The 27435-nt window shown below is 38.1% G+C and overlaps 2 protein-coding genes and 1 non-coding gene across 3 annotated transcripts; all 3 read left to right on the top strand.

Moving 5' to 3' along the window:
* The first annotated feature begins 752 nt into the window (after nucleotides 1-752).
* Nucleotides 753-7887, top strand: LOC143857313 (glutamate NMDA receptor subunit epsilon-1, putative (DUF3598)). Its single transcript, XM_077367734.1, has 7 exons — nucleotides 753-1068; nucleotides 1174-1268; nucleotides 2393-2510; nucleotides 2629-2747; nucleotides 5962-6148; nucleotides 6300-6443; nucleotides 7579-7887. The coding sequence occupies exons 1-7, from the start codon at nucleotides 790-792 to the stop codon at nucleotides 7864-7866; spliced, it is 1230 nt and encodes a 409-aa protein (XP_077223849.1). The 5' UTR covers nucleotides 753-789; the 3' UTR covers nucleotides 7867-7887.
* Nucleotides 7888-21050: 13163 nt separating this feature from the next.
* Nucleotides 21051-26948, top strand: LOC143863827 (HNH endonuclease domain-containing protein). The gene is made up of 3 exons (XM_077374607.1): nucleotides 21051-21380; nucleotides 22390-22512; nucleotides 26380-26948. Exons 1-3 carry the CDS (start codon nucleotides 21155-21157, stop codon nucleotides 26532-26534), a joined length of 504 nt encoding a protein of 167 aa, XP_077230722.1. The 5' UTR covers nucleotides 21051-21154; the 3' UTR covers nucleotides 26535-26948.
* LOC143870195 (small nucleolar RNA snoR14) lies at nucleotides 24296-24369 on the top strand. Its single transcript, XR_013244985.1, has one exon. It is a non-coding gene; the product is annotated as a small nucleolar RNA snoR14 (small nucleolar RNA).
* Nucleotides 26949-27435: the final 487 nt, after the last annotated feature.

Here is a 27435-nt window from a genome sequence, read left to right on the forward strand (position 1 = left end):
CCCGACCCGTAATTTACGGGTCACTTGGATCCATTTAGTGACCTGTTGAATTTTGACCCGGCCCGGCCCAGCGGCTAAACCCGCGGGTGCCTCGGGTGCCTATTAAAACCCAAATGATCAAGATTTTACCCGGCCCAGCCCAACCCGTCAAAACTGGACCGGGCTGGGTAAACCCGCGGGTGCCAATGGGTGCCCGTTAAAACGCAAATGATCAAGATTTTATATGGTGTAATCTCTTATAGTCCAGTATTTTTAAGAAAGTACTGTACAGACCACATCATAGGATGATCTAAACCGTCCATGTGATGGAACATGGAACACAACTTAAATAGGTTGTGCCCAAAATTCATTTCCATAGAATGATACTAGCGCTTCGATCTAGGATCATCCTATGGAAATGATTTTTTAGGCACAACCTATTTATGTTATGGCCCATCATATAGATGGTTCGGATCATCCTCCAGTGTGGGAATTAAAAAGAAAATTTGTACCAGCGGGTCCACCCAGCCCATACAAGTGGGTCTTGGTTCACAAAATAGTGACCAGTAAGATTCCGGGTCATTTGTTACCCGGCCCGTACCATCCGGACCCATATATTCCGACAAAAGTCTACGTTGGGTCCATTTGATAGAGGATCCAAGCCATTCAATCTTTAACTTGGACGGTTAGATGGATCTCATGCTCTAAAATATCCTCCATTGTACGATTCAAAATGGATAAGCTATTTAACGGCTATTATTTTACACTCCAAGGTCTTCCAAGGTCCTCTTCCAAAACACAAACACATCCATGGCTGCTGCTACTGTTTCTTGGGTTTCAGTCACTCCCTTGGCAAAAACTCTACGTTTCAACAAAAACCAAAAAACCCAATTGTATTTTCCAAATCCAAGGCCATTACGCCTTGTTTCTTTTGGGGAACGCAGATTTCTAGCTGGGAAATCTTCTTCTTCTTCTTCTGTGGTGGTAGAACAGAAGGAAGAGGAGGAAGGAGATGATGAAGCAATGAGTATAGATGCTTTGCATTGTTTCATCCAACTGAGTTTGGGGAATTGGATGGGTTCTTTTGCTGTAAGTGTTAAATCAATATCTGCCCTAATTCCCCTTTTTTAATTTTCTTTTGGTTTTTTTTGTTGGGTTTTGTTTCATTTATTATTTTTGTTTTTGGTTTGATAGCAATTCGATTCTCATGGGAATTTGTTGCAAAATGTGAGTACAAGGCTTGCTGTGAGCTCGTATGGGGAAGATGAACTCATCAGTCTCATTCAAACGTATGCTTCTATTCTTCTATTGATGAGTTTTTCTGTTTTTTTTTTCTTAAATTTTTGTACAAGGCTCTCTGTAAGCTCTTCTTGCAAAATCTGATGCCATTTGATGCGAGTTAACAGGAACTTTGCAAATTATTGTTAAGAAATGTTACATATTTGGTTATTGATTGTGGTAATTGATAGATTTTGGCTCCTTCTGATCATTTTTTTTTTGAAGTTTTTTTTCTGGGAAATGTGAAAAAAATTTGCTTATTTATTTATTGAAGCACCTTTTTTTTGTGTAGATAACCTTCTTTGGTAGAGAACTGATTTTGTGGGTAGTGAATCCATCTAACCGAAGCATGGTGGTTGGAACCAGTCTGTAGTTGGGCCCCATTGTGGATGGTCCATAGACCAAAAGCTCAAGATTGCAAAATTTTAACCATCCATTGACCTTAAATGGACAATTGAAACAAAAATGGCCCAAGATTCACATAATGGACAGAATTCCATTGATTGAATGGTTGGAATTGTCTGATTGGTACTATTTCTTTGCATATGGTCAATCCATGTTAAGGCCGCTTCTTAATCGGTTCTGATAATCATCATACATGTGCCACGTGTACAGTGGTATTGGTGTGTGCCAAAATTTGGGGAGGTCTTGTGAGCCATTTGCCTTTTCCCAATTTCATATTTGATTGTGGGTTGCTGATGGACTACTGATTTGGATTTTCTGGCTCTTATATTTTGCATTTTTGTGGGAAACTGTACTTGTTTTGGTTAATCTGGAAGTTATTACATTCCAGATTATTTGGTTGCACTGGTTCTACACATATATATTTATGATGGATATCGTTACAAACTCTAGTTTCCATATGTGAAACATCATGATGGAACAAAGAGAAATGTGTGCTCAATTTCAAGGTTTCAGACTTTCAGATGATACTTTTCATGGTTTGCACAACACCCACTTGATAGGTTTCACAATTACACATCCAATACCCCAAAGATAATGATAACCACGAACCCAATTTCACATTTTTGGAAAGCAATATGAATTTTTATTTTGGTCTGCTATATGTTTATATTGAATACTTGCAATGTATGACTGCTGATTGTGGATTATTTCTTTTGTTTGAATTTTACAGGCTATATATAAAACAACCTCCATCGATGACTTCAATTTCGGGTTACGATCTTGAACCTGAGTGGGCAGAGTACAAAATTAAAGAAACAAACATGTTTACTGTGGATAAGTATCAACAGGTGAGATCACCGCTAATGCCTTGACTTCATGAATTTCAGTTCTGATGGTTGCAGTTATGTTCATTTGTTGAAAATTTTCTCTGTTTTCCTTTGAATGTTTCCCATTCTTAGTCTGCAGATTGGTTTTTTCCCAAAAGAGAAGGCATTTTCTCTGAGGTACCAAACAGCGGGAATGCTAGAAACCGTATTGCGAGCTGGGGTTCTTGGGGAAGATGACACTGGTGAAGAATCTCCAAGGTGAGTGCTTCTTGTGCTTGAATGAATTGCCCTTCAGAAGTTTCCCAAATGAGAATTTTCACTAGAACTCAACTGGGGTAGAGATTACGCAATGACAAGCTTCTTGTTTGAAAAAGCATAGTTTTAAAACTCCCCCGAGTCGACTCCCTTTTACCATGGCCGCATTCCACATTTTGCCGCCACGTTCCGTGTTTTGCCCTACAAAGTCTATAAAAGCTCATTTGACTCTCCCGAGTTATGACCACATCCACGGAGAATTTAGCTGTGTCAATCAAGTACTCGACCACATCGTGCCGAGTTGACTAGGATTTTCTTCGGCCGCGTTTTGACCCGCATCCGCATTTTGAAACACTGTAAAAGAGTATGGAACTAATAGAGTAATGGTTTAGAAAAATTTTGCTTCAACTAATACTGGTGTGTCCTACTGTGCCATAACTGCCTTGTTGGTGGCATTGTTTTTAACTTTTTATAACCTACTTATATAAATTATTCCATAGTTTTTCAGTTTACAAACTTCAACTGGTTTCTTGACCTGTTTTTTGTGTTTCTTATTGGCAAACACAAAGTTCTTTCCATACAATTAGTTATGTTAGACAGACATTCTGCTTTGTTATTTTATAATATCTTGGTTTAGGCCTCATGGTTGAAACTGAGCATTATTTTGTAGTGGGGTATGCATGCATGTATCTAGGAAGTGTTTATATATAGCTGTCGATTATAATATAATCCTATTATTTGATTAGGGAAAATGAGGTTTTGTTGCAGCAGAAATAGAATAATAATTGAAAATTTCAAACCAAAAAAAAACAAGCACACACCTTAATAAAAACACGAGAAGAGCTGTTAGGGTGCTGCCTCAAAGAGCAAACAACATAGAAAAGAGGAACTCTTTGCCTAAACTTCGAATTCGTAGTGGTTCAAAAGCAGGCCAAAAACCCTTTATCTAGACTATACATTTTCCCTTTTATGGCTCCAAAACCTTTCCATGATAAGGACTGTTAATATTAGACGCTTGTCAACTTTAAAAGACTTCTAGAACGGTCCTAAGCTAGAATTATTTCAGAACAAAACATAGAAACTTTTCAAAGAAAAGGCCCACATCTCTTCTAAAAATGTAACTTTCTATCGGAGTAACTTTTTCTAATTGTAAATCAGCACTAGATTACCTTCGCACTTCAACTTCTTCAATTCAAAATATAAATTCTAATAGTTTCAAATAACCTCTCTTGTCCCTAAACATGGGGTTTCTATAACTCAACAAAGATATTCAGAAAATCCCAATGAAATCACCAAAATTCATAAAAATTTCTTTCCTCAAAGTTCATCTTTCCTCCTTCAATTTTTTGTTGGGCCTATGGATTTGCGTTGTATCAATTCCCTCACAATTGGATGAAATTTGACTTCAGTGGATCGATACTGCCAGATTGTCTTCAAGTTTTGAATGAAGATATTGTGGAGATATCTTCCACTGAATGGCTTATTTGAAGTTCAGCTCTATGCCTTTCTTCACAATTTCTCCATAAATATACTTCAAGATTCTTTTTCATGTATTTTCCAGAAGACCATATCATCTTTTTTGTGGAATTGCATAGCATCATTGTGAACAATGAGTTTAGTAACCTAATATTCTTTGCGAAATATGTTCAAAAGCTTTCTTCTTCTAACACTAACGTGTTGAAATTGAACGCAACCCGCAAAATGAACAATGGGACTCCATCATCAGTATAGTCTTCATCCCTTTGCATGGATTCATCATTATCTTCATCCTAAATTTGCCCATTGAAATTTTCTTGTAGATCTCCTCTTTATCGTAACATTCATCGAAATGATACTCTCCATGAAACTTTGACCCATTCGCCTCTTTCTGTATACTCATCTTAGTATTGGTTATGAACTACTTCTGACAATTTTCCATAAATTTGCTCATCTTCAATAGCATGTTAGATGAATTCAAACTCCACTTCATCGCTGGCTTCATTTTCCATTTTGGAATGTCGAGTTTGCTTCCCCAAAAGGTTCTCCATGCTCATTTTAACCAAAATCAAGCTCTGTTTCTACCTCCTAATTAGGTTATTCCACATAGACCCTTTTCGGTTGATTGGTGTAATTTTCTAAAGGTTTGTTGCCCTCTGTCTGTATGACTGTACAGTCGCAAGAGTCGAATCTACCACATACCGATCAATATTTCTCGTCTGTGTATCTACTTGTCTTGTCAGGGCATTAACAATTTCAAAACATTGATTGATATCCTCCATCACCACAATTCCTCATAGCCATATTACTAGATGGAAGTCTTAAGGCCGAACTTGCTCTGAACCACTTATGGTGTAAAAGAAATAGGATATCAATCGCATTTTTCAAACTTAAATTCAAATCCGAAATAAAATCAAACACATACATTAATAAAAACACAAGAAGGAGAGCAGGATGTGGTGTTTTGTCAAAGAGAATCAAGCACATACCTTAATAAAACACAAGAAGGAGAGCAGGATGTGGCGTTTTGTCAGAGAGAAAACGACAGAGAAAAGAGTAAAACTCCTTTCTCTGTTATATAAACCATATACTTGCCCTTTTATGACTCCAAAACCTTCCCAAAGTAAGATTCATAATCTTAAATAATCGTAAGCTAGAATTCTTTTAGGACGAAATAGAATCTTTCCGAAGAAACTAACCCAAATCTCGTCCGAAGTGTAACTTTCTATCTAATAATAAACCAGCCCTAATTCGACTTTCCTACTTCAATTTCAACCTCCACAATTCAAAATAAAAATTCTAGAGGATTCAAACAACCCCCATCTTCTCCCAAAATGTGGACTTTTTAAATATTTTTAAACTTCAAATAAAATCACCTAAATTCATAAAAAAATGTTTCTTTAAAGGTCATCATTACTTCTCTAAGTTTGGGTTTGAAGGGCCTATGGTTTGCACTCATCATGCTTGCATTTGTTTTGAACTTCTAATGCCTTTATTTTCTTGGTCCGAGGGTTTGTTTATATTAGGTTCTGTGAGAAACTTCTCTTCTAAACATTTTCAACATGCATTGGTTTCCACTATTACTATTATAATTTCATTGCCAACCAAAACAGAAAGTGTCTTGCAGCATATTGGAGGGTTTGTCATATTAGCTTATGGGGGACATCTCTTTACAACTTTTTCTGCACGCATTCTTTCTCATTGCGACTGTTTTGGCCTTCTTATATTCTGTTATTTGCAGAAACTTAAAGATCCCCTCTCGCCGGCCTTCTATTGTCTGCGAGAATTGTATTTACTCTCAGGAGAAAGATATGCGAGTAAGGGCCTTTCATATTCTTGACCCAAAGGGCATTCTTGAAATGATGCTGCTTTTTTTCGAAGAAAGAGGAGAAGGGGTGTCTCTTGCTCATGCCTTTGACAGTTCCAAGGTTTTTACATCCAATTTTCACTAATTATCAAGCAATTTAAAGAATGCCATCAGGTCATCTACACAATGTGATGTACTATGCTTGACATATCCTGTGATGGCCCATTCTGTATTTCTTAGCCTTACACAGTTCCCTCCTCCTTAATTTGCAGGGTAACATAAATAGGATAACTCCATTGCTTGGTGAATGGAAAGGCCATTCTGTAACTAAACGCAGTGGTGTTTATGGAGCAACAATTGCAGAAGCTGATACCGTTGCTTTACTCGAAATGGATGAAGAGGGTCAGTTAATTCAGGTTTGTGACATTCTGAATGTTTTTTTCTACCATAGAAAGCATCATGTATTGTTGTTTGACCTACTTGTCTATCAAAGTGTAAACTGGAATCTTTATTCTATGAGCCATGAAAAACCCTAGGAGCAGCCAGTTCAAATGTTGGACGACATTCTCACCCCTAGCCGGTTTAAACACTTGCATGCCCACCACAGATGCGACACATGTTTGATGATCGGGGGGCTGTTGATCTGGTGGATATTATTTTTAAGTAAAAACTCTAAAGAGTGATTGTTAGGATAATCTGTTTTCCATGGGATGTGTGAGTCCACTGCGGTCTGATGGTAACCCACCAGTCCAAAGCCCCAATCATCACACGCCCATGCCACATGCGGAAGGGTCTGTGAATCTAAAACGAGTGAAGAGTGTGAGTGGTGGTCATAGGGCTCAATATTCAGAGTCAAAATGACAAAATTCCAACTACATCTCCATTTTTTTTTTTAAATGGAGGTTATGCTGATGCCTATGAGTTCTGAATTCAAATTAAATGTTTTAAGAGGATTTTTATTGCTTTTAAGTGTTAATTTTTTGGGAGAACACATATTTTCATGTGTTCTTATTTTGTTTGAGTTTATCAAAATTTGATACCGTGAAGCAGCCATAACATTTCATGCTGCAATATTTCCAATGGTTTTGATCTCTATGGTACCATATTTTTTCTAGGTGAGCTCATTTTGTAGTGCCTTTTTTTTTCATTCAAAAACCACTTGTAACTGTATATGTTGAGCTGTTTAGATGATAACAAGAAATTTGATGTCGGTGCATGGTCTTATTGGCCCTTTTGGATTGATTCAGTGTACTCTGGTTTTTCTTAATATGGTGCTGACCTGTTCAAAAATCCGATTCGAGACAAAATTGGTGTTTGGTTTCTGATTTCCATTTAGCCGAGTTCACCGGAGCTTGGTTGAACAAAATCAATTACTAAAGTTGATGGGCGAGTTTTTGAAAAGTCATTTAGATCCAGTATCATTTTAATCTTCCTCTATCAGGTCATTTGGGCTTATTAATCTCCATTTTAAGGATTGTATGCATGGGTAGCCTTAAAACTTCTAATCCTCTGCATTCTTGTGACGTGCTTTTAATTCAATCTGTCATCCAGGACATCACATCAACATCTAGTGGAGGTACTGCCACTAATGTGCATTGGACGGGCACAGTGTCAAATAACTTGATTATCTTTGATGGAGGTTTCCAGATCACCTTACTCCCTGGAGGCATGTACATGGGATGCCCATGTGACGTGGGCAAGAGCGTGGCACAATCACAGTCGTTCCATCTAGAGTTTTGTTGGATGGAGATACTTGGTAAGAGGCAAAGACTTATACGCACTTATGACGTTGAAGGTTTGGCAGTGTCGACGACATACATCTTCGAGGTCAAAGTATGATTGTTCTCTTTGCCATTCAGACCATTCAGAAAAAAAAGAAGGATTGAAGAAATCCATGAGCGGTTGGAGGGATATGATTGCTCTCTTTGCCGTTCACAAAAGAAAAGTAGGATTGAAGAAATCCATGAGTAGTTGGACCGGGTGTGGTTTTAGCCTGTTAGGAGATTAACCAATGCTGAGGCGGATCATCTGGATAGAGGCGGTGTGACCATGACCAGAGTGGAGCTATTTGATCATCTTCCTCCTTGAGCCCTGTTGTGTATTTGTAATTTCCTTTATATAGTTGCTTAGCTGTATTCTCTTTGTATTTTTGTTTTGTTTTCGACCTTTTTGGTCATGAGATCTCTGCCCTTCTTTTTAATAAAATTGCTCTGTCATTCAAAAGAAAGTAAGATTGTTATAGTGTGATCAGGACTAGACTGGAGATATTTGATCATCTTTCTCCTTGGGCCCTTTGCAGTGTATTTGTAGTTTTCTTTATATAGTTGCTTAGCTGTTTTCTATCTGTATTCTTGTTTTGTTTTCGACCATCTTCTTAATAAAATTTCTTTGCCATTCAAAAGAAAGTAAGATTGTTTTGTGGTTTCATTATGCATCCCCCATATGCTTGAATTCTTTGAATTTTGTTTCCACATGTTGAGAAAAGGATCAGTGGCTCTGATTAAAGTGGGCTCAACATCGATGGCTTTATCTTACACTTCGAGAAGAAGTAGCTAACAATGATTGTCCTTTTAGCACCATTCATCTAAACAGGAAATGATTTGTTTTTGTTGTTGTTGTTGAATGGTATCTAAACAGAAAATGATAATCCCACTCCCTTTTGTTTGCCTTTTCTTCCAATTGGTTGTATCACTTTCATAGGAAAAACCATGGAAAGAAGCCAAAAAATCCGTCACTGCATGGTTTTTTGTCCTACTTTCCATGTTATTTTCCAGGAAAGTGAAGCTGCTAAAGAGAGCTAAGAATTCAAACAAAAGGAAGTGAAAATGCAATCATTTTAGACAGAACTTGGAAAGTAGTCAATACCCATCAACGGCCCTCAGCTATAGCATGCATGTGCTCACACTTTCCATGTTCTTTCCAAGTAAAGTGATGCAACCAAACACAGAGACAAAGTCAAAAGTAAACAGAATGAAAATGCTATATGTCAGAGTTTTTATATGCTGTGTGTCATCCTAAGCAGTTACAGCAATTCACCCTGAGAGTCATGACAGTGGTTGTTATTTTCGCAAAATACCGGGATGACTTGTGGCTAGGAGTGAAAGGCCAACCAAGATTGGTTATAGCTGGTTTTCCGCGAAATCTATTTCAGTAGAGCGTATGATGTCGATGGAAGTGGTTAACAACCAAAAAGATCTCTCAGACACATAGGTTCGATTCTCCTCCCGATCCTTTCCCAGACGGGGGATTCTTTGCTGAAGTCCAATATTTTTTGGAAGTTCAATATTTTTTTGAAAAGTATAGTGGGCTTACTTTATAGGATGATACAAACCATTCATTTGTTGGGTCACAACATACATAGGCTCTACACTAGATCATCTCCATTGAATGATCCTAACTCTACAGATCGGAGGGTTAGGATGATCCTGTGGTGCACAACTTATTTACATTGTGGCCCAACAAATGAACGGTTTGCGGTTTGGATCATTCTTTGAAGTGGGCCCCTATGTACTTTTCAAAAAATAACGGACTTCATACGTGTGGGTAAGGAAAAGACAAGCAAAAAAGGTGGAAATATGATTAACATATTGACCGTCAAAAAGGTATAATATGGGCAACGATCCACATTAGAGGCTAAAATTACATTTGATTGGATGGTCAGGATCGACCTCCGGAGGTCAAGGTAGGGCCCACAAAGAATGGTCAAGAACAATCCAAGGTGGGACCACCAATCCCATCCCAGGGAGTCACAAGGAGGCTTAGGGATTTTGCTTGGCATTTGGGTGCCACATTAGCAAAATTCCCCATCTGGTTGCCAAAATAGCATTGAATTCATTGGCAGTTGACGTGGCATTCTTGTCCTCTCCTCGTAACATCCCAACCAAAATCCATAGAAAGGTGAAATTTGGGGGGCTAATAAAATCACCCAATTTACTGGTTGTGGCTTCACAACAATAACCCGTATCTCTCCAAGAACCTTTGATGAGGCCTAACAATATTTAGATCTTTGAACAAGAAAGGCCTACCTATACTTATTCTTACAACCATTACTCTCTTCTCTCTTTGTTCATGAACCCTTAGTGGGGCCAGCAATGAATGGCTTAGATCTTTGAAGAAGGTGGACACCATAAAATGTGTATTTAAAAAAAAAAATCACTTTGGCTCACTTTATTCGAAGTTCCAAACCGTTCATTTGTTTCGACCCAACATAATATGCGGTGGTAAAGAATCGTCTCCTTTTGGATGATACTAACTCTTTGATCCATAGAGATTTATATATGGTCTCTCTCTCTCTCTCTCTCTCTCTCTCTCTCTCTCTCAATGAACCTTCTATGGGCCCTAACAAGTGAATTGTTTAGATCTTTAAACAAGGTATGCCCAACCTGAACTTATTCTCACACCAGTATTCATATATGCATGAATGGTTTGGATTTTGGAATAACAAGGGCTGAAATCAATTTTCTACTAAATATGCATTATATGGTGTCTATATGTAGGTGCATGTATTTTTAAAAAAAAATAGAGTAGGGTCCACATTGTTCAAAGATGTAAACCATTCACTTGTTAGGCCCCAACATCGTACCACAAAAATAATCTCCATTGGATGATCATAACCCTCTATCTAGAGAGATTGCTATATGGTGTAGTCTGCATATTATATTATAGATTTTGGGAATGATTTTTAGGGCACAATATAGTAAGATTGGAGGCCAACAACTGGGTGGTTTAGATCCTCGAACACTATCTTATACGTTTAAATTCCAAAAATAGCCTTTGCCCCCTTTTATTTCTTGGTTTTTATGAATGGTGCAATTTCCCTTTCCAACTTTTGCACGGCGTATCTTTCTGTTTACTAAAATATCTCCCCTTTTTTTGGCCATGATATACTTGCCCACTTTTCACACTGGACGGCCCACTGTAGTGTAAAAGAGTAGTCAAAAATTCACTTGAGGGGTTGTCCTAAGTGAAAAATGTAGGCAATCCCTTTTTGCGCAAAACTATTACTCTACGAAAGTTAAAGGAAAGCCTGAGATTCGTAAACCCGACCCTACCCAAGATAGTTTCTCGGGTTGGGTTGGGTCGGGTTTTCATTTTTTAGCGTAGCATGGTGGCTTGTATTTATGATCGGTCTTGTACACAAGATGGGCTGTCCCAAGTAAAAAAAAGGGGTGAATTTATCATTTCCAAGGGCCTAGAATTGTCCAAAGGGTCTGCCCATCCATAGCAAAGGCTCACAGATATAATTGGTTTGGATCCATCGAACAATTGTGCTCCACTTATACTGTTATGTTGATATTTTGAGAAGGGAAAAATTGGCAATGGGAGACATCAAAATATGAGAATTGCCAACTGGGGACACTTTCGAAAAATTATTAAAGAGGGTTGATAACCCCCTTTTGAGAGTTTGATAACCCCATTTAGAGGGTTGATCGATAACCCCCTTTTAGAGACTTGATAACCCCCATTTCGTCCCTTTCTAACAGTTTTTCAAAAGTGTGTCCCCCGCCGGCAATTCTCGTATTTTGAGGTCCCCCATTGGCAATTTTTCCTTTGAGAAGTGATATATTCGCCCCATTTTTTCTTCCCTAGGCCACGCTAAGTGTATTTATGTGCCAACTAACTTCCCGCACTAAACTCGCCTCTTCGTAAAACTTGGTCTGTAATCTCAATATCTCTATGTTTTCAAGAACCTTCAATTTTCTAGCATTGCAATTTAGGATTTCTGATTTGGGTAGGAGTGGTTTTATCCCTATTAAATGGCTAAATCTATTGCTATAGAACTGCATTTGGGGAGTTTTTTTGTTGTAAAATGGATCTCAGAGTTGTCAATCTGGGTAGTGGCTGAAGATTGTTAGAATAAGTGAGATTTCACCCTTGGATTGAGTTCAAACAAAACTGTTGGATCATCTTAGTGGTAGATTATATGAGTGGCTTAAATAAGGTAACCTAGCTAGGTTAGGCAACTAGATTAAATTAGTAAAAATTTAATTCTCTTTGTATTTTAACTATCTAAGATTAGTTAAAATTTCTTTTATTTGACAAATGGAGGATTTCATAATATCTAGAATTGTTACAATCCTAAGTGCTCTAAGGGCCTAGCTTAAGGCCTTCCATCAGTCCTAGGAACTTGAGATCATTACCTCATATGACAGTGAAAAACAAGTATATTTGCAAGGTTTGGTCTGTGGTGTCCTCATGGTTATCATTCAAAAGTTGAGTGCTTCTGAGAATATGAAGCCCATACTCCTCCAGTCAGTAGATCAGATGATGTCTTGCTTGCCTCAGTTGGACTGTGGCTACGCTTGCAATAGGCTTATTGGCTTATACCACTGGTGCGGACTTTGCCAACTACATGTCGGAGTTCTACAAGTATTTAGAGATGGGGTTACATAATTTTAAGGAGTATCAGGTCTGCGCTCTCAGTTGGTGTGGTCAGTGATGTATGTCATGCGTTGGATGACAAGGTTCTTATATACTGCGACATGATCATGAGTGATCTTCTCTAGCTCCTTTCCAATACCTAGCTACATCAGTCTGTCAGGTCTATAATACTCTCTTGCTTTGGAGACATTTCTCTTGCCATTAAGGAGCGTTTTGAAAAATTCCTTCCGTATGTTATGCTCAACATTCAAAAAGCATTGAAGCATTGTCCTCACATGGAAACCCATGATGAGGAAATGATTGAATATGGTAACCAATTTAGACGCTGCATATTCGAAGCTTACTCGGGCATACTCCAGGGTTTTAAGAATTCAAAATCAGAACTTATGGTTCACTATGCAGCCCATCTCTTAAAGTTGCTAGAAGCAGTGTCTAAAGATAAGAAAAGATATATTGCTTACATGTTTGCTTCTTTCTAGTACTCTGTTTACATTAGATGAAAATTCCTCCGATTGCCCGTGTTATTCTAACTTTAATGTTAACTGGAATGAATGATATCTATGGGACCAAAGCTGTGACAAAAGCTGCTGTCGCGGTAACCTTGCGGACACGCTGCCTAGAATTGAGAATATTACTCAAAGACTTCACATTATACATGGGTTTCTTGGAAGAGTGCTTCAAGTCTGACGACGAACATATTAAAAAATAGCAACTTGGACTCAGGAGGTGTTCAGCACGAGTTGTGTTTTTTTGAGGTGAAGCTTCTGGTGTAATCTTCTGATGTAAGTTGTCACTTTGAAAGAGTTTTTTTTTCCCGAATGATTCCACTTTGAAGGAGTTCCTGAACTATAATGACATTTTAGATAGAGTTTGTTGCCAATACAATCCATCCTTTGTAACATAAGTTCACGACATCGCAAGTGTAGTGGGGAACAACAATCCAACTTCTGAATAAGGCTGGGGTCATCAGCCAACTCCTTTTGGATTTCTCCAAGATTACTTCATAAGGCATTGATATATCTGGACAACAATACGAGAGATAATACATTTGCCCATTTATTGTAGATAAATTTGTGGTCATATCTTAACAATTTGGATACCCTCTTTTGCGGCTCCATTAAAGAGATCCATGCTTGCAAGATATATTTTAGCCTTTTATGGCTGGTTGGTATTTTAAAATGGGGACTAATGAGGTATGGCCTCCACTCAGTGATTGTGTGGATCATTGTGATAATGTCTCTATCATACACTGACATCTTTTCATGTAGTCTTGATAGTGACTTGCTAGTGAAGGCCAAACGGTGACCTTCTTAAGTTAGTACTCCTTAAATTCATACTTTAGACTCGTTAGATTCTATCACAAACATCTTGCCGAAATCTAGCAAGACAAGAACATGTGTGTTGACATTGTTTTTTTTCACCATTCGGAAGTCAAGGTGGCAAACGGGCCGTGCCGTGCCGGCACGGCACAAAAATTGTCGGCCCAGCGTGGCCCGTGGGATGTGCCGGCACAACACGATTTGGTCACGGGCCGTGCTGTGCCGGCACGCCAAAGGGTGGGGGTTAGGCACGGCATGGTCCACTCGTGCCGTGCCGTGCCGGCACGTTTCGGCACGGCACGGTTTTTTTTTTCAAACAAGTGCGTTCTCGGAATTCCGAGAATATATTTTTTTCTGCTGGAATTTTTCTCGGAATTCCGAGAATGCACTTGATGAAACAAATTGGAAAAATTTGCATGTCATTTATGAAAGTAATTTAAAAACAAAGATCGATTGTGCCCGAAATATTTATCCAGGAACCCGGGTGGCACCTTAAAATTTTATTAATATAGAAAATTATTAGAGGAGGACATAGAACCTTGCCTCTAACCCACCAACATATAAGAAAAAAAAAATGAAATACAAATACATTGTGAAGTACAAGTAGAAATTAACGACTTAAAAATTCGAGTCCTCATATTTCTTCAGGTGAGTCGGTTGAGTCATCTTCTCTTCTATCTTGTGCTCTATCATCTGCATCCAACCAGTCCTTGAGGCACACGCATACCTCTGCTGTTTTTGGTGACATTTTGCTCCGTGTGTCATCTAAGACCCTGTTACCTGCACTAAAAGTAGACTCCGATGCTACTGTGGACACCGGGGGGTTAGTAGATCACGTGCCATGGCGGATAATACTGGATAACTTTTTTCATGTTCTTTCCACCATGTCAAAATATCAAAACTCTCCCATTCATCAGGATTAAGGTAGCTTGAATAATCATTTCCAGATATAATGATAGCTCATCAGAAGATGTACTAGCACTATTTCTAGGTCTTTTTTGATTTATTAGTGACCAAAGTGGGTTATTTCTAGGTTGGTAGTTTTGTGAAGAACTCGGTCTTCTATGTCCATGTTCTGTCTCATACAATGCATACATAGAATGTAATAAATTTGTAATCTCATATATACTATGCCCAGATCCAATACCTGCGTTTTCATTGCATGCATCTAAAATGACCTCTAAACCTTCTAACTTGATCCTTGGGTCTATTATTGTACTTAAAAAATATAGAGGAGGAATTTCTTGAAAATATTTTCTAAATTTATCCTCTATTCTATGAAGTAGATTTCCATTTCTCAATCTCGATCTATTATTTTTAAAACAAATAGTAATTTTATATATTTGACCCAAAATTAATTGTGAGGTTGGATAGTAAACACCGGAAAGAAGATTAGTTACATTTAAAAATACTTCTAATAATTCTTCAATAATTTCACAACTATTCCAATATTCTAGAGATATAGTATGATTGCAAGGTGGAGGCATATGTTCTTGGCAAACTGTTGTAATTATAGTTTTGAACTCAAATGATGCTTTTAACATTTTATAAGTTGAATTCCACCTAGTTTTAATATCTAAGGGGATTTTTTTTGTAGTTTTTTTCAAAAAATTTACATAAAGCTTTAAATTCTTATCTTCTATGCCCTGAAGACTGAATAAATTGAAGACAATTATTAATAATCTCTATCTGTGGTGCAATTTTCAATAAACCATCTTGTACAGTTAAATTTAAAATATGGCATGCACATCTAATATGAAATAGTTGTCCATTTAAAATAGGTTTCAATTGAGATTTTAATAACCCTATTGATGCAGTATTATTACTAGCATTATCGCAGCTAATAGAAAAAAAAATTATTTTGAATTTTAAAATCATGAACAGTAGATAATATAGATTTTGATATAGAATGACCATTATGCGGGAATTCTAATTGAGTAAAACTAAGTATTCCTAACATCCAGTTCGAATTAATATAATATCCTGTTACACAAATATAGCCTTCATTTTGTTTACTAGTCCAAATATCGGAAGTAAGTGCAATTTTTTCATTAAAATTTTCAAAACTTGAAATCAATTGTTCTTTGCTTTCAATAAAGAATTTAAAGGAATCTGATTTTATAGTATTTTTAGTCACTTTTTTAAAAGCAGGATTTAGAGCTTTTTGAATATATTTTTCAAATCTTTTACTTTCGGCCATAATAAATGGTTGCTCATCTTGTATGATGTATGATGCTAGTTCTCTCCTATTCCTATCTTGAGAATAAGAAAAAGTTTCTAATGAACTAGAAGTGAGGCTTAATTGGGTTTGTTTAGGGTCTAATGACCCATGCTTTGCACTACAAACAGTGGAATGCCTTGCCAAGTGCCCTGTTCCACCTTTACTCTAACAACTAAAATCTTTTTTACATAATTTACAAATAGCCCTTTGTTCTAAAACTCCCTTAGAATCCTTCTTTTCTTCAATGGTAAAGAACTTCCATACTTGTGAAATCCTACCTCTAGACGTTTTAGTACTAGGAACTTGACTCCCACTAGTACTACAAGGTCCTTTGGTAGGTTCAGGAGCAATTGGATATTCGGATTCTGGAGTATATGTATCATCATTCCAAGGTTCTACACAAGCCTCTAGTAATTCATCATTTCCCATGATTTCATTTGGTTGAAAATAGTGGTCACTTGAACCGGCCATTTTTTAAAAATTACAAAGATGAGCTATAAGTAAATTTTAAAAAATAAATTCTAAATACCTCAACTTTGCTTGAATCACCCACGGAGTTGTTAAGCGCCTTCTTGAATACTAATTACCACAAGTTGTTAAGCACCTCCTTAATCCCTTCTTCTTAATTGTTAATTGAAGTGTGTAACGAAGAGAAGGATTAGAGAGAGTAATAAGATAGAAGGATTAAATAATTGGATGTAATAAGAGAATTTGATGTAATTAGAGAGAAGATTAGAGAGAGTAATATGAAAGAGAGAGCAATAAGAGTGAGAGTAATAAGAAAGTAATAAGAGAGTAATTGAGGGTAAGAAATGAAGTGAGGGGGAGTGATATTTATAAGTCTTGTAATATAATGAGTTACCAAAATACTCCCAAAATATAGTTGTTGTGGGGGTTATTTTGGTAAAAACATGTGTAATCCCTAAAGTACCTCCAAATATAGTTGTTGGGGGGGGGGGTTATTTGGGTAAAAACAAGTAAAATCACTAATGTACCCCCCAAATATAGTTGTTGGGGGGTTTATTTTGGTAAAAACATGTGAAATCCCTAAAGTACCCCCAAATATAGTTGTTGGGGGGTTATTTTAGTAAAAACATGTGTAATCCAAATATAGTTGTTGAGAATGGTATTTTTGGAACACAAGAAATTACCCAATGTAATTTTCGAAATTACCCCCCTCACTAGCCGTTTTTTCTTACTTTAAGAGGTATTTTTGAGAAAACACAAAAAATTTAAAAAAAAAGCACAAAAAAACAAAGGCAAAATCACCAGTGGGTCGTGCCTTGCCATGCCGCAGGCCGTGCCGGTTCGTGCCGGCGGGCCGGCAAGCCTAGCCCGGCACGGCCCACGTCACTGTAGCAATCGTGCCGTGCCGGGCGTGCCGCGGGCCGGCACGGCCCAATTGCCACCTTGATTCGGAAGGCCTCTTTAGCATCTGGACCCCATTTTATACATCAAATTCTGAAAGTAAATGATGCATTTGCTAATCCAAATGGCATTACGAGAAATTCGTTGTCGTAAGTGTGATTGTGTGAATCATTGTGATAATGTCTTTATCATACATTGAAATCTTTCTGATGTAGTTGAGATAGTGACTTGCTAGTGAAGGTCAAAAGTTGACCATGTTTCATTGGTAGTCCTTAAATTCATACTCTATGGTGCGTTTGGACTGCCTTAAATTCATACTCTATGGTGCGTTTGGACTGCTGGAATCGGGAATCGGTATCAGTATCTCATTCTGATTTATGCGATTCTAGCATTTGGATTCGCTTGCATATTGAATGGGTAATGATGCTTACCTCCGATCAGAATAAACGATAGAATATTTGGTGCTTTTTAATACCCGCCCAAGGGCGTGGTATTCTGATTCCTGGAATGGGTGGAGAAAAATGAGTTAAATCTCCTCTCAAGTGACCTAATATACATGACAAATGACTAAAATACCCCCAAAACATGATCAAAATACATCAGTCAAGTTTAGGATATGCCTGCATCATGAAAAATTACCAAAATACCCCTGATTGGGTGAAAATGACCAAAATACCCGTAAGTCGTGGAAAATGACTAAAATGCACTTATGACATAAAAAGTAGACCTGGCAAACGAGAAACCCGTGCGGTACGGGTACCGGTGGGTACGCGTAAGAAATACCGGCGCGGGTACGGGTAGCCTTTCATGAACCCGGAACCCACCCGGGCGGGTACGGGTATACCCACAGGTAACCCAACAAATTTAAAGAAGAAATTATATATATATATATATATATATATATATATATATATATATATATTTACCAAAAGAAATTATATGATGAATGGGTGTATGAACACATAAAGGTGGTACGATGGATGTACAAGCCTTGATATTTAATCCAACAATAACTTCTTAACAAGTCAGCTGTTGTTGGATCAAATATCAAGGATGGGATGATGAGTACATGTTTATACGCCCATTATCATACAATTTTTCATTTACTTTAACAAGTGTTTGTTTTGGTACAACCAAAGATACCTGTCACATAGTCTGATTGCTTTGACTTGTTTTGTTAGCCCACCCACATAGTCTATTTTTTACTGTTTAGTGTTTAGGCCTTAAGAATAAAAAGTTGAAAACCGAATGGCGGGTAACCCGCGGGCACCAATGCCAAACCCAGACCCACCCGTGGGTCACGGGTATGGGTTGGGTGCGGGTATTTTTTTTCGCGGGTAATGAAATTGGTACCCGTACCCCTGCGGGCCAAGTGTACCCGCGGGTACGGGTCCCATTTTGCAATGTCTAATAAAAAGATAAAATACCCCACCGTAAAATGACTAGAATAGCTACCCCTATGTCGGTTAAAAATGACCAAAATACCACCGAGTCATGGTGAATAAATAAAATCACCCCCTAATAAAAAACGATCAAAATACCCCATATCGTGTAAAAATGACAAGAATACCCCTAGTCATGAAAAACAACTAAGATACCCCTAGTCATTGAAAATGACTAAAATACCCCCATGATATAAAAATGATCCAGATACCTTGTATCAGGTAAAAATGACCATAACCTTGAGTTATTGAAAATGACATAAATACCCCTTATATCGAGTAAAATGACCAAAACACACTTGAGTTGTGCAAAATGACTAAAATATACCAATAACTTAAAAATGATCAGATACCACTTACTCAACTCAACTCAACTAAGCCTTTGTCCCAAACTAGTTGGGGTTCGGCTAATGAATCCTTTAGAAAATTTTCATGAAGAAGGTGAAAGAATCTACCCAGCTCAAATTGACTAAGTCTAATCCTGACACTAGTTGGGTTTGTCTACATGGATCATTTTCTTCCATGCTCTCCTATCCGAGGTAATGTTCTCTATTATGTTCCTAGCCATCAAGTTTTTTTCTCATTGTTTCTACCCAAGTTGTTTTCAGTCTGCCCCTACCTCTTTTTACTCCATCAACTTGGCATGAGTCACTTCTTCTTATTGGAGCGTCCAAAGACCTAAGTTGGATATGCCCAAAACATCTTAAGCGGTGCTCTCATTTTCTCCTCAATTGGTACCGCCCCCACCTTTGTACGGATGTCTTCATTTTTAATTCAATCTAACCTTGTGTGGCCGCACATCCATCTAAGCATTCGCATCTCCGCTACACTCATCTTATGCACATGCTGCTTCTCCTCACTGTTTCTACCCAAGATACCAAATATTGGGTAAAAATGACAAGAACACCTTGGGTCATGGAAAATGACTTAAATAACCCTATGGTATAAAATAATCAAAATACCTCCATGACAGAAAAATGATCAAAATACCCCATATAGGGTAAAAATCACTAGAAGTTACGGAAAATACAAAAATACCACTGAGTCATGGAAAATGAATAAAATTCCCCCATGATATAAAAATGATCAAAATACTCCATGTTAGGTAAAATGACCATAATACTACTGAGTCATAAAAAATGGCCAAAATACCCATAGTTATGGAAAATGACCAAAATACCCATAGTTATGGAAAATGACTAAAATACCTCCATGTCATAAAGTTGATCAAAATACGTAAATCGGGTAAAATTGAGCCAAATACCCCTTATTCAAGAGTAATGACAAAAATGCCACTAATCATGAAAAATGTGATGATCAAGTAAGTTGTTGCCTATGGCATGTGAATTTTAATGCCTAGTAATTGCTGTGACCCTTAAATTGCTACTAGAGTGAAATTACTCTAATGGATGTGATTTTGTTATCTTAACAATGACATTTCTACAGTGTCAGTCTTAATAAAATTGCTTTCCTATTCAAAAGAAAGTAAGAGTATTCTCCGGTTTCATTATGCACCTCCCATATGTAGGGGTGCAACTCGGGTCGGGCGGGTCGGGTTTTCCAAAACCCTACCCTACCCTAGAATTATCTCGGGTCGGGTCGGGTCTAATTTTTTACAGGAAAAACCGAGATTCCTAAACTCGACCCTACCCAAGATAGTTTCTCGGGTCGGGTCGGGTTTTCATTTTTTAGTGTAGGATAGTGACTAATTTTAAAGATTGTAGAAAACAATCAAATCTTCACACAAAAAATTTCTAAATTTATGTCATCAAGTGTATAACTTTAAGAAGGACACTATATTTTCACATAACAGACATGATCACCTCAATCAAAACAATTGTATCAATATGCTGGAAAATAATTTTCAATGTTATTCAAGAGATATTTAATAAAGTCACAGTGCACCCATATGAGTCGGGTTGGGTTTCAGGTTTTTTTTCTTTAAAACCCGACCCTACCCAAGATTGAGTCGGGTGTTTTTCCAATTAAAAACTCGACCCTACCCAAGACCCATGATTTCTAAACCCAACCCATGCCCGACCCAAGTTGTAACCCTACCCATATGCTTGAATTCTTTAAATTTTGTGTCTATATGTTGAGAGAAGGACCACTCTAATGCTCATGCTTCACCCATCTCTATAATTTGGCTCTGATCAAAGTGGGCTCAAGATCAATGGCTCTATCTCGCACTCCATAATGATTCTATTTCGTCTCCGAAACGCATTTTATGGGAAAGGCGGCCACTAGAAACGTGTTTTTTGGGGAAACGGGTTTCCCACCCGCCCAAGGAGTTTCCCTACTTTGGAGTATGATGGCACTTTTTGTTACATGAGACATATATGGTAGTAATGGGTTCCAAGTATAAAAGGAAGAGGAGGTGAAGGTGAGTGGTGAGAATGGAATCTTCTCGACCGAATTCTCCTAAAAAAGAAGAGAAGGAGAGGCCGAGATTCTTCGATGCAAAGACCAAAGCCAAGTGCTGGCAAAACGCCGACGTGGTCTCCGACCGACACCCCGACCGCTGGCGTAAAGATGGTGCCGGAAACATAGTCTGCAAGCGTTTTCGGAACTGCCTTGGTTGCCTTTGTTACGAATATGATCACATCATTCCCTTTTCAAAAGGTAACTCTAATTCCCCTCTTTCTCATTTCATGCTGTTTGTTTATGGTTTCATTTTCAAATTTTGAATTTGGGGTTGTGATGTTTGTTTTGGTAACTGGGGTTTCTTGCTTTGCAGTTTTTTTTTTTTTTTAGGGTTTTTTTTCTCTTTTATTTTTTTAGGTGGGTATTGATGATTTCTTCTGAAATGAGTTATTTGGGTAGTGTTTTTAGGGGGAAATGGATTGATGGTTTTGTTTTGAAATTGGGTTAATGGGCTTTTTAGGGTTTGTGGTATGTGATATTGTAAAAGCTCTATCAATGGAAGCTTACTGAAATCTGTAATCAAAGTAGATAAACAAGAGAGAAGAATAGTGATCTCTTTAAGGCCCTGTTTGGAAAGGCACGGCGTTTCCGAGCCCGATCACCAAACACATGTACAATGTTTATGCCATGGAAATGTAGGGTTATTTTGGTTCATTTTCTTTTGAAGATTTTATGAAGGGAAGGCTTACCCAACAAATTCAGATGGACCTTGGATCCCCCTATTTACTTGCTCTCTGGTTCACCTACTCTCCTTGTGGATACCTTTTTGTATCAGTTGAAGTGTGCTTCTTCCAATCTAATTAATTGTCTTTTTTTAAATGACAAATTAGTTGTCTTCTGTCACACATGATCAACATTAAGATTCTTAACCTGCCTCTTGAGATCTACATTAATCTCTGTCCAATTGATGGTGAATCATCCTAATCCTACTTTTAATCAATCTACTTCCTTCGCCATTCCAAAAAAAAAAAAAAAATTCGTACTTTGGCAATCTAGTGTATCTGCTGATTATTTTTTTTCATACATCACCTGCAGTTTGCATATCATTGGCGAGTTTGTTTCCAATCCTTAGTTAACCATGCAATGGATTTTCAGACTATTTGATACGTGAGGGTTCTTTTCATAATGCTACATAACTACACATCAAAATTTTCTTCCTCGTCTTTGTGTTGTGGGTTTTGTTTATCAAATTTAATTGGCGTTACAGGTGGAGAATCCACAGTAGAGAACTGCCAAATCCTTCAGACGAGGGTGAACAGGTATAAGTCAAGCAAGGAATGGTTGGACAAAACCAAATTGGAGGGTTTCTCCTGCGACGTCAAATTTACTGGTATGTAGCATGATTCTCTGCTGTAATTTTAGGTTGCTCTTCTTTTATAGTCCCTGTAATGGCTTTCTGTTTCTTTTGTTTCCAATCCACCGTTTATACCCAATTGTTATCCAAATTCTAGGAGAATTGTTATGCTATGTTTTTGTTGTCAATACAGAGCAGAAACCCACTTCAATACACACTGGATTTATTTGTTTCTTTTATTTTACGAACCAAAATTTGACCCAAAATTTCAAATCTAGTGGATAGAATGCTAAGGTAGTTTTTTCCTTAATGACTACCCTACTTTACGTCAACTGAGATATTTTCAAGTAATATGGACGGAAAATCCTGCAAAAGCACCTGAAAATCATGGTTTGCATCAATATGAATGGAGGATAACTTGAATGAGTTGGCTGAACTTGCGTTAAATATTGTCGTTTCATTTGTATTTCTTGTTAGAGAGAGAGAGAGAGAGATTGGGCTCGGGTTGACACCATTAGTCTATGTTTTGCTGTGTGGAATGAGCAAATTTTCTCATGATAGTAGGTATATAATGTTATCAAAGCATTTATCATGTTTTAAGATTGTATTTTTCTTCACAGCTAAGACTTTAACTTGTCTCAGACACATAACTTATTAAATGCTTCTGAGGTGTGGGCGATGCTAATGTGGAGGCTCTTCTAAGTCCCATCTCCTATTAGATTATTGTGCTTGTGTCATCTGCACACCGTGGAACTATTATTGCCCTCATTGAAAGCTTTCCATTTTTCTTCACAGTTAAATCTATAACTTGTCTAAGATGCATAGCTTCTTAAATGCTTATGCGGTGGCGGATGATGCTAAATTGCTAATGTGAAGGCTCTTCTATCTCCTATCTCCTATCTCCTATCATATTTGTGTGCTTGGGTCGGCTGCATCCTCTGGATCTATTATTTCCCATGGTGCAAGCTTTCCCAGACCCATATGTTTGCTTTGTAGTTTATGCATCTTTCTACAGATTACAGTAATATGGAGTCCAGTAAAATGTCTCTATCAAAGGTGACATCTACTTAGATACTTTGAGAGCATGGGATTGTCATGAAATATGTGAATAATCAAAAGTATTATGATTACTATAGATGTCAATATCAATAAACCAAAGTGAATCAAGAAGAGTTCCCAAAAATGTTGTATCATGTGCAGAAGTTTATTATGTGTCATCAGGGTGGATTATGGAGGGAGACTCTTCGAACGTCATCTCTTGGGCAAGAGGTGAAGCCCCGGGTACTTGGAAACTCTCTAATAACATTGTGGAAATTCAGGACTGCTGCAAGATGATTCGGCCGAGTTTCTTGCATATCTTTAGGTCCGCAAATGAAAAGGTGGACGAGTTAGCAAAGGCCGGGGTGGAAAGCAGTTGCGTGGTAGAGAGTGTTTTCATTGTATCTCAGGACAGTTAGGCTTCGGAAATAGGGGTTTGTTTCCCCAAAGTTCTTATATTTGTACCTTAACTAGGGTTGTGGGACAACCTGTCCCCTCCATTCACATGTAAGACTATTTCAAATCAATAAAATCACCTTTCTCAAAAAAAGGTGGATTATTAGCAAAATTGAAGTAGTAAGGGAAGTAATTCATGGTGGGTTGTGAATGTTTTTATCATTATCTGTTTATCATTTGGGTATTAGGATTCATAATTCTAAAAGAAGAGTACCAGTGCTAGGAGAAGGGTATTTCCAAACAGCATATCAAAGGTTCTAACAAGTTGGAGTGGAGGACCCTTCGGTAATGTTGGCCAAGATATGTGGAAGATTATCCCGTATGTTCGAAGTGATGATAAAATTCATGGTCTGTCAATCCACTGAAATAATATTGTGATGCTTAAAAAAAATATTTCCAAAAAAAAATTATCCCGTATGTTATTATATGGAACGTATGGAAGGAGAGAAATAGTCGGATCTTTGAAAAAAAAGGAAAAGAGTCTGAACCATTTCGGTTTGGAAATCAAAATTGACATAATCTTGTGGATAAAAGATAGAGTGGGAATCACCTATAGCATCGGCGAGATCTTAAGGAACTGGAATGCTGTGATTTGGGAAAGGAAGATCAAGGACAAGATAACACCACTGTGGATGGCCCCACCCATGGAATGGCTAAGTTAAATTTCGACTGCAGTTCGATTGGTAATCCTGAAAAAGCTGGGATTGGGGGTGTGATTCGAAATTCTAAAGAAAAGGTGCTAATGTCGTATTTGGGACCTATGGGCATCTGTGATACAAATGAAGCTGAGGTGAGGGCTCTCCTTTATGGCCTCGAATGGTTTTTGATAAATAGGCGTGAACGACTCATCATTGAAGGAGATTCATCAAACACAATTGCGTGGGCCACCAGCGCTTCAAACGGACCATGGAGACTACAACAGTTCATCACAGAGGTAAGGGATTTGATACGCGCTCTAAAGCCTACTATCGAGCATAGAAGCAGATCGGCAAACGAGATGGTGGACGGCCTGGCTAAAGAAGGTGTCTCGCTATCGTCGATGATTGTTCATATTACACCCGAGGAAGATTGGAATGACAGCACTACGGAAGAATAGCACATTTGTAACTATTCTCCTTTTAATGTTGTAATTGGGTTGGTAATACCCTGTATGCATTGGGGCCCCTATATGTTTGTCTCTTTTTGGTAATAAAGTCAGGAGAAGGGTGAGTCACATCCACCCTTTGTTAATCGGGGGCTCTTGATGTGATGACCTGGTTTCCATTCTTGACAAGATTGTTAGATACTATGAGTCCCTGTACTCTTTGTAGGGTGGATCCTTCCTATCCCTGGATGGGATTGGGTTTGATTTCCTTGAACTGGAGGCTGAAGAAGCAATGGATCACCAAGTACAGAGGCTCATCCCGCTTCATTAGGTAGCTGCTTCACAGACTCTGTATATCCCACACTATTACCCTGACTGACTTCATCTTTCCAAGGAAAGTTGAAATTCGCCCCCGACCAAATCTTGCCACAGATCCAGGAGACCGCTCTTGTTCGGAAATTCCTGAAACTACATCTCTGGCATCTCCGGTCTCCCAAGCCATTATCTTGCCTTCTCCAAGAAGCTCACTCCGATCTGCGAACTTTTGTGCTCTTCACATTGCCCCAGACCATCTCTCACTACACCCATGTTAGAAAGTGGTTTTTGATCCTTCACAAAAGAAAGATAAATGCATGCTTGGTAGAGAGCGAGGTTGGAAGGTCCCGATATATCGGCCATATCGGACCCTCTCCAATATCAATATATTAGCCAATATTGGGATTAGAGCCGGGTAGATTCTTCACACCTCTCCAATATCAATATATTAGCAAGGTTATGAATCCTTCACACAAGAAAGATAAAATGCATGCTTGGTAGAGAGCGAGGTTTGAAGGTCCCGATATATCGGCCATATCGGACCCTCTCCAATACCAATATATTAGCCAATATTGGGATTAGAGCCGGGTAGATTCCTTTTACCTTCTTCATGAATTTTTTCTAAAGGATTCATTTAGCCAACCCCAACTAATTTGGGACAAAGGCTTTGTTGAGTTGAGTTGAGATTGGGAATGTTCCAAAATATTCCCATTATATCGACATCTCATAAGGGTGTCGATACCAATATATATCAATATACCAGCTGATATATCGCGATATTTAAAACCACGATTAAGAGTAATGAATAGTTGGACTGGTGACCTGGAAGTCACTATTCTTGTCCTCTTGATATTTCGAAGAAAAAAGATGAAAGCAGTAAGGTTAATATAATCCCTTGGGCTAGAATTGAATGCCTTCATTGTTCCATTTCAATTTCTTTTTGTGTTTCGCTTTGCCCATGAACTTCAGATAATGACTCTTTTGGAACTACACTGATCTCCACCCTGCAGATAAGGAGCTCGATATAATCGAAATGGCTGTTTATGGAGATGTCATCCGACCAGGAAACCAATGCCGGTGCAGAACCGTAGCCGAAATGCTTGGCCAATACAAGTCAAAGAGCCCATTAGGTGCTTGCAAATTGCCGTACGAGGAGACGCCATAGCATGCAATGATGCTCATGTGGCTGAAGAACCCAAACCAGTTGTATCATCTGTTGTTCCATATGCATTATTTGTGATTTCTCTCAGCTCCAAAACCTCCCCCCCAAGAGTACCCATAAGCACATTGGACTTCTACACAAATTCAACAATATCCTTGTGAGATTAAATTATTAAGGAGAAGCGAAAACAGGTTGAGTTATCATCAGTTGCGAATTCATTGAGGACGGGATCGCTCTGAGCTCTGAGCATTAGACCGTCTCTTATATTGGACCCGTAAGTTATATTTATTTGAATTCAGTTCTTATATTAGCTCTAATTGAATTGCACTTCCCATTGTTATTCAAGACCATGGTTGCATTGAATTGTGATTACAAATCTTGCCAATATAGTTTCTTGTTTGATGATTGAAAGACAGATTCAGAACAGGCCTTTTGAAGAGTTTCAGGTGTGCACGAATTCTTGCTGTCAAGTCATCAGAGTCGGAAATCTCTCGTTGACACCAATTTTAAATTTCTCGAATTGGGTTTTGGCAACCCGTTAGATGCTGATATAGTAAAAGTACTAGCAGGCAAGGTTTTAAATTTCGGCCGAAATCCGAAATTTCGGATTTCAGTGAGGATCGAAACCGAAATGTTCCGAAACCTAGATTTCAAGGTCGAAATTCTTGATAAAATATTAATTTTTTATTCCTTTACAAAATTTCTGCCCAAGAAAATGACATTTCGAGCTCTTCTACCGAATTTCGGCCGAAATTTTGAGATTTCAGCTAAAATGAACCGAAATTACCCCCGAAACCGAAATTTAAAACCTTGCTAGCAGGGTGGGTGCCTTACAATGATGCCATTATTCACTAACATATTTTGATAATGTCTTTGCTCACTTTGTTTTACACTTTTCTAGTTA

The sequence above is a fragment of the Tasmannia lanceolata genome, unplaced genomic scaffold, assembly GCF_043159265.1.
Source record: "Tasmannia lanceolata isolate RefF3 unplaced genomic scaffold, GAP_Taslan_0.1 ptg000003l, whole genome shotgun sequence".
Lineage (NCBI taxonomy): Eukaryota > Viridiplantae > Streptophyta > Magnoliopsida > Canellales > Winteraceae > Tasmannia > Tasmannia lanceolata.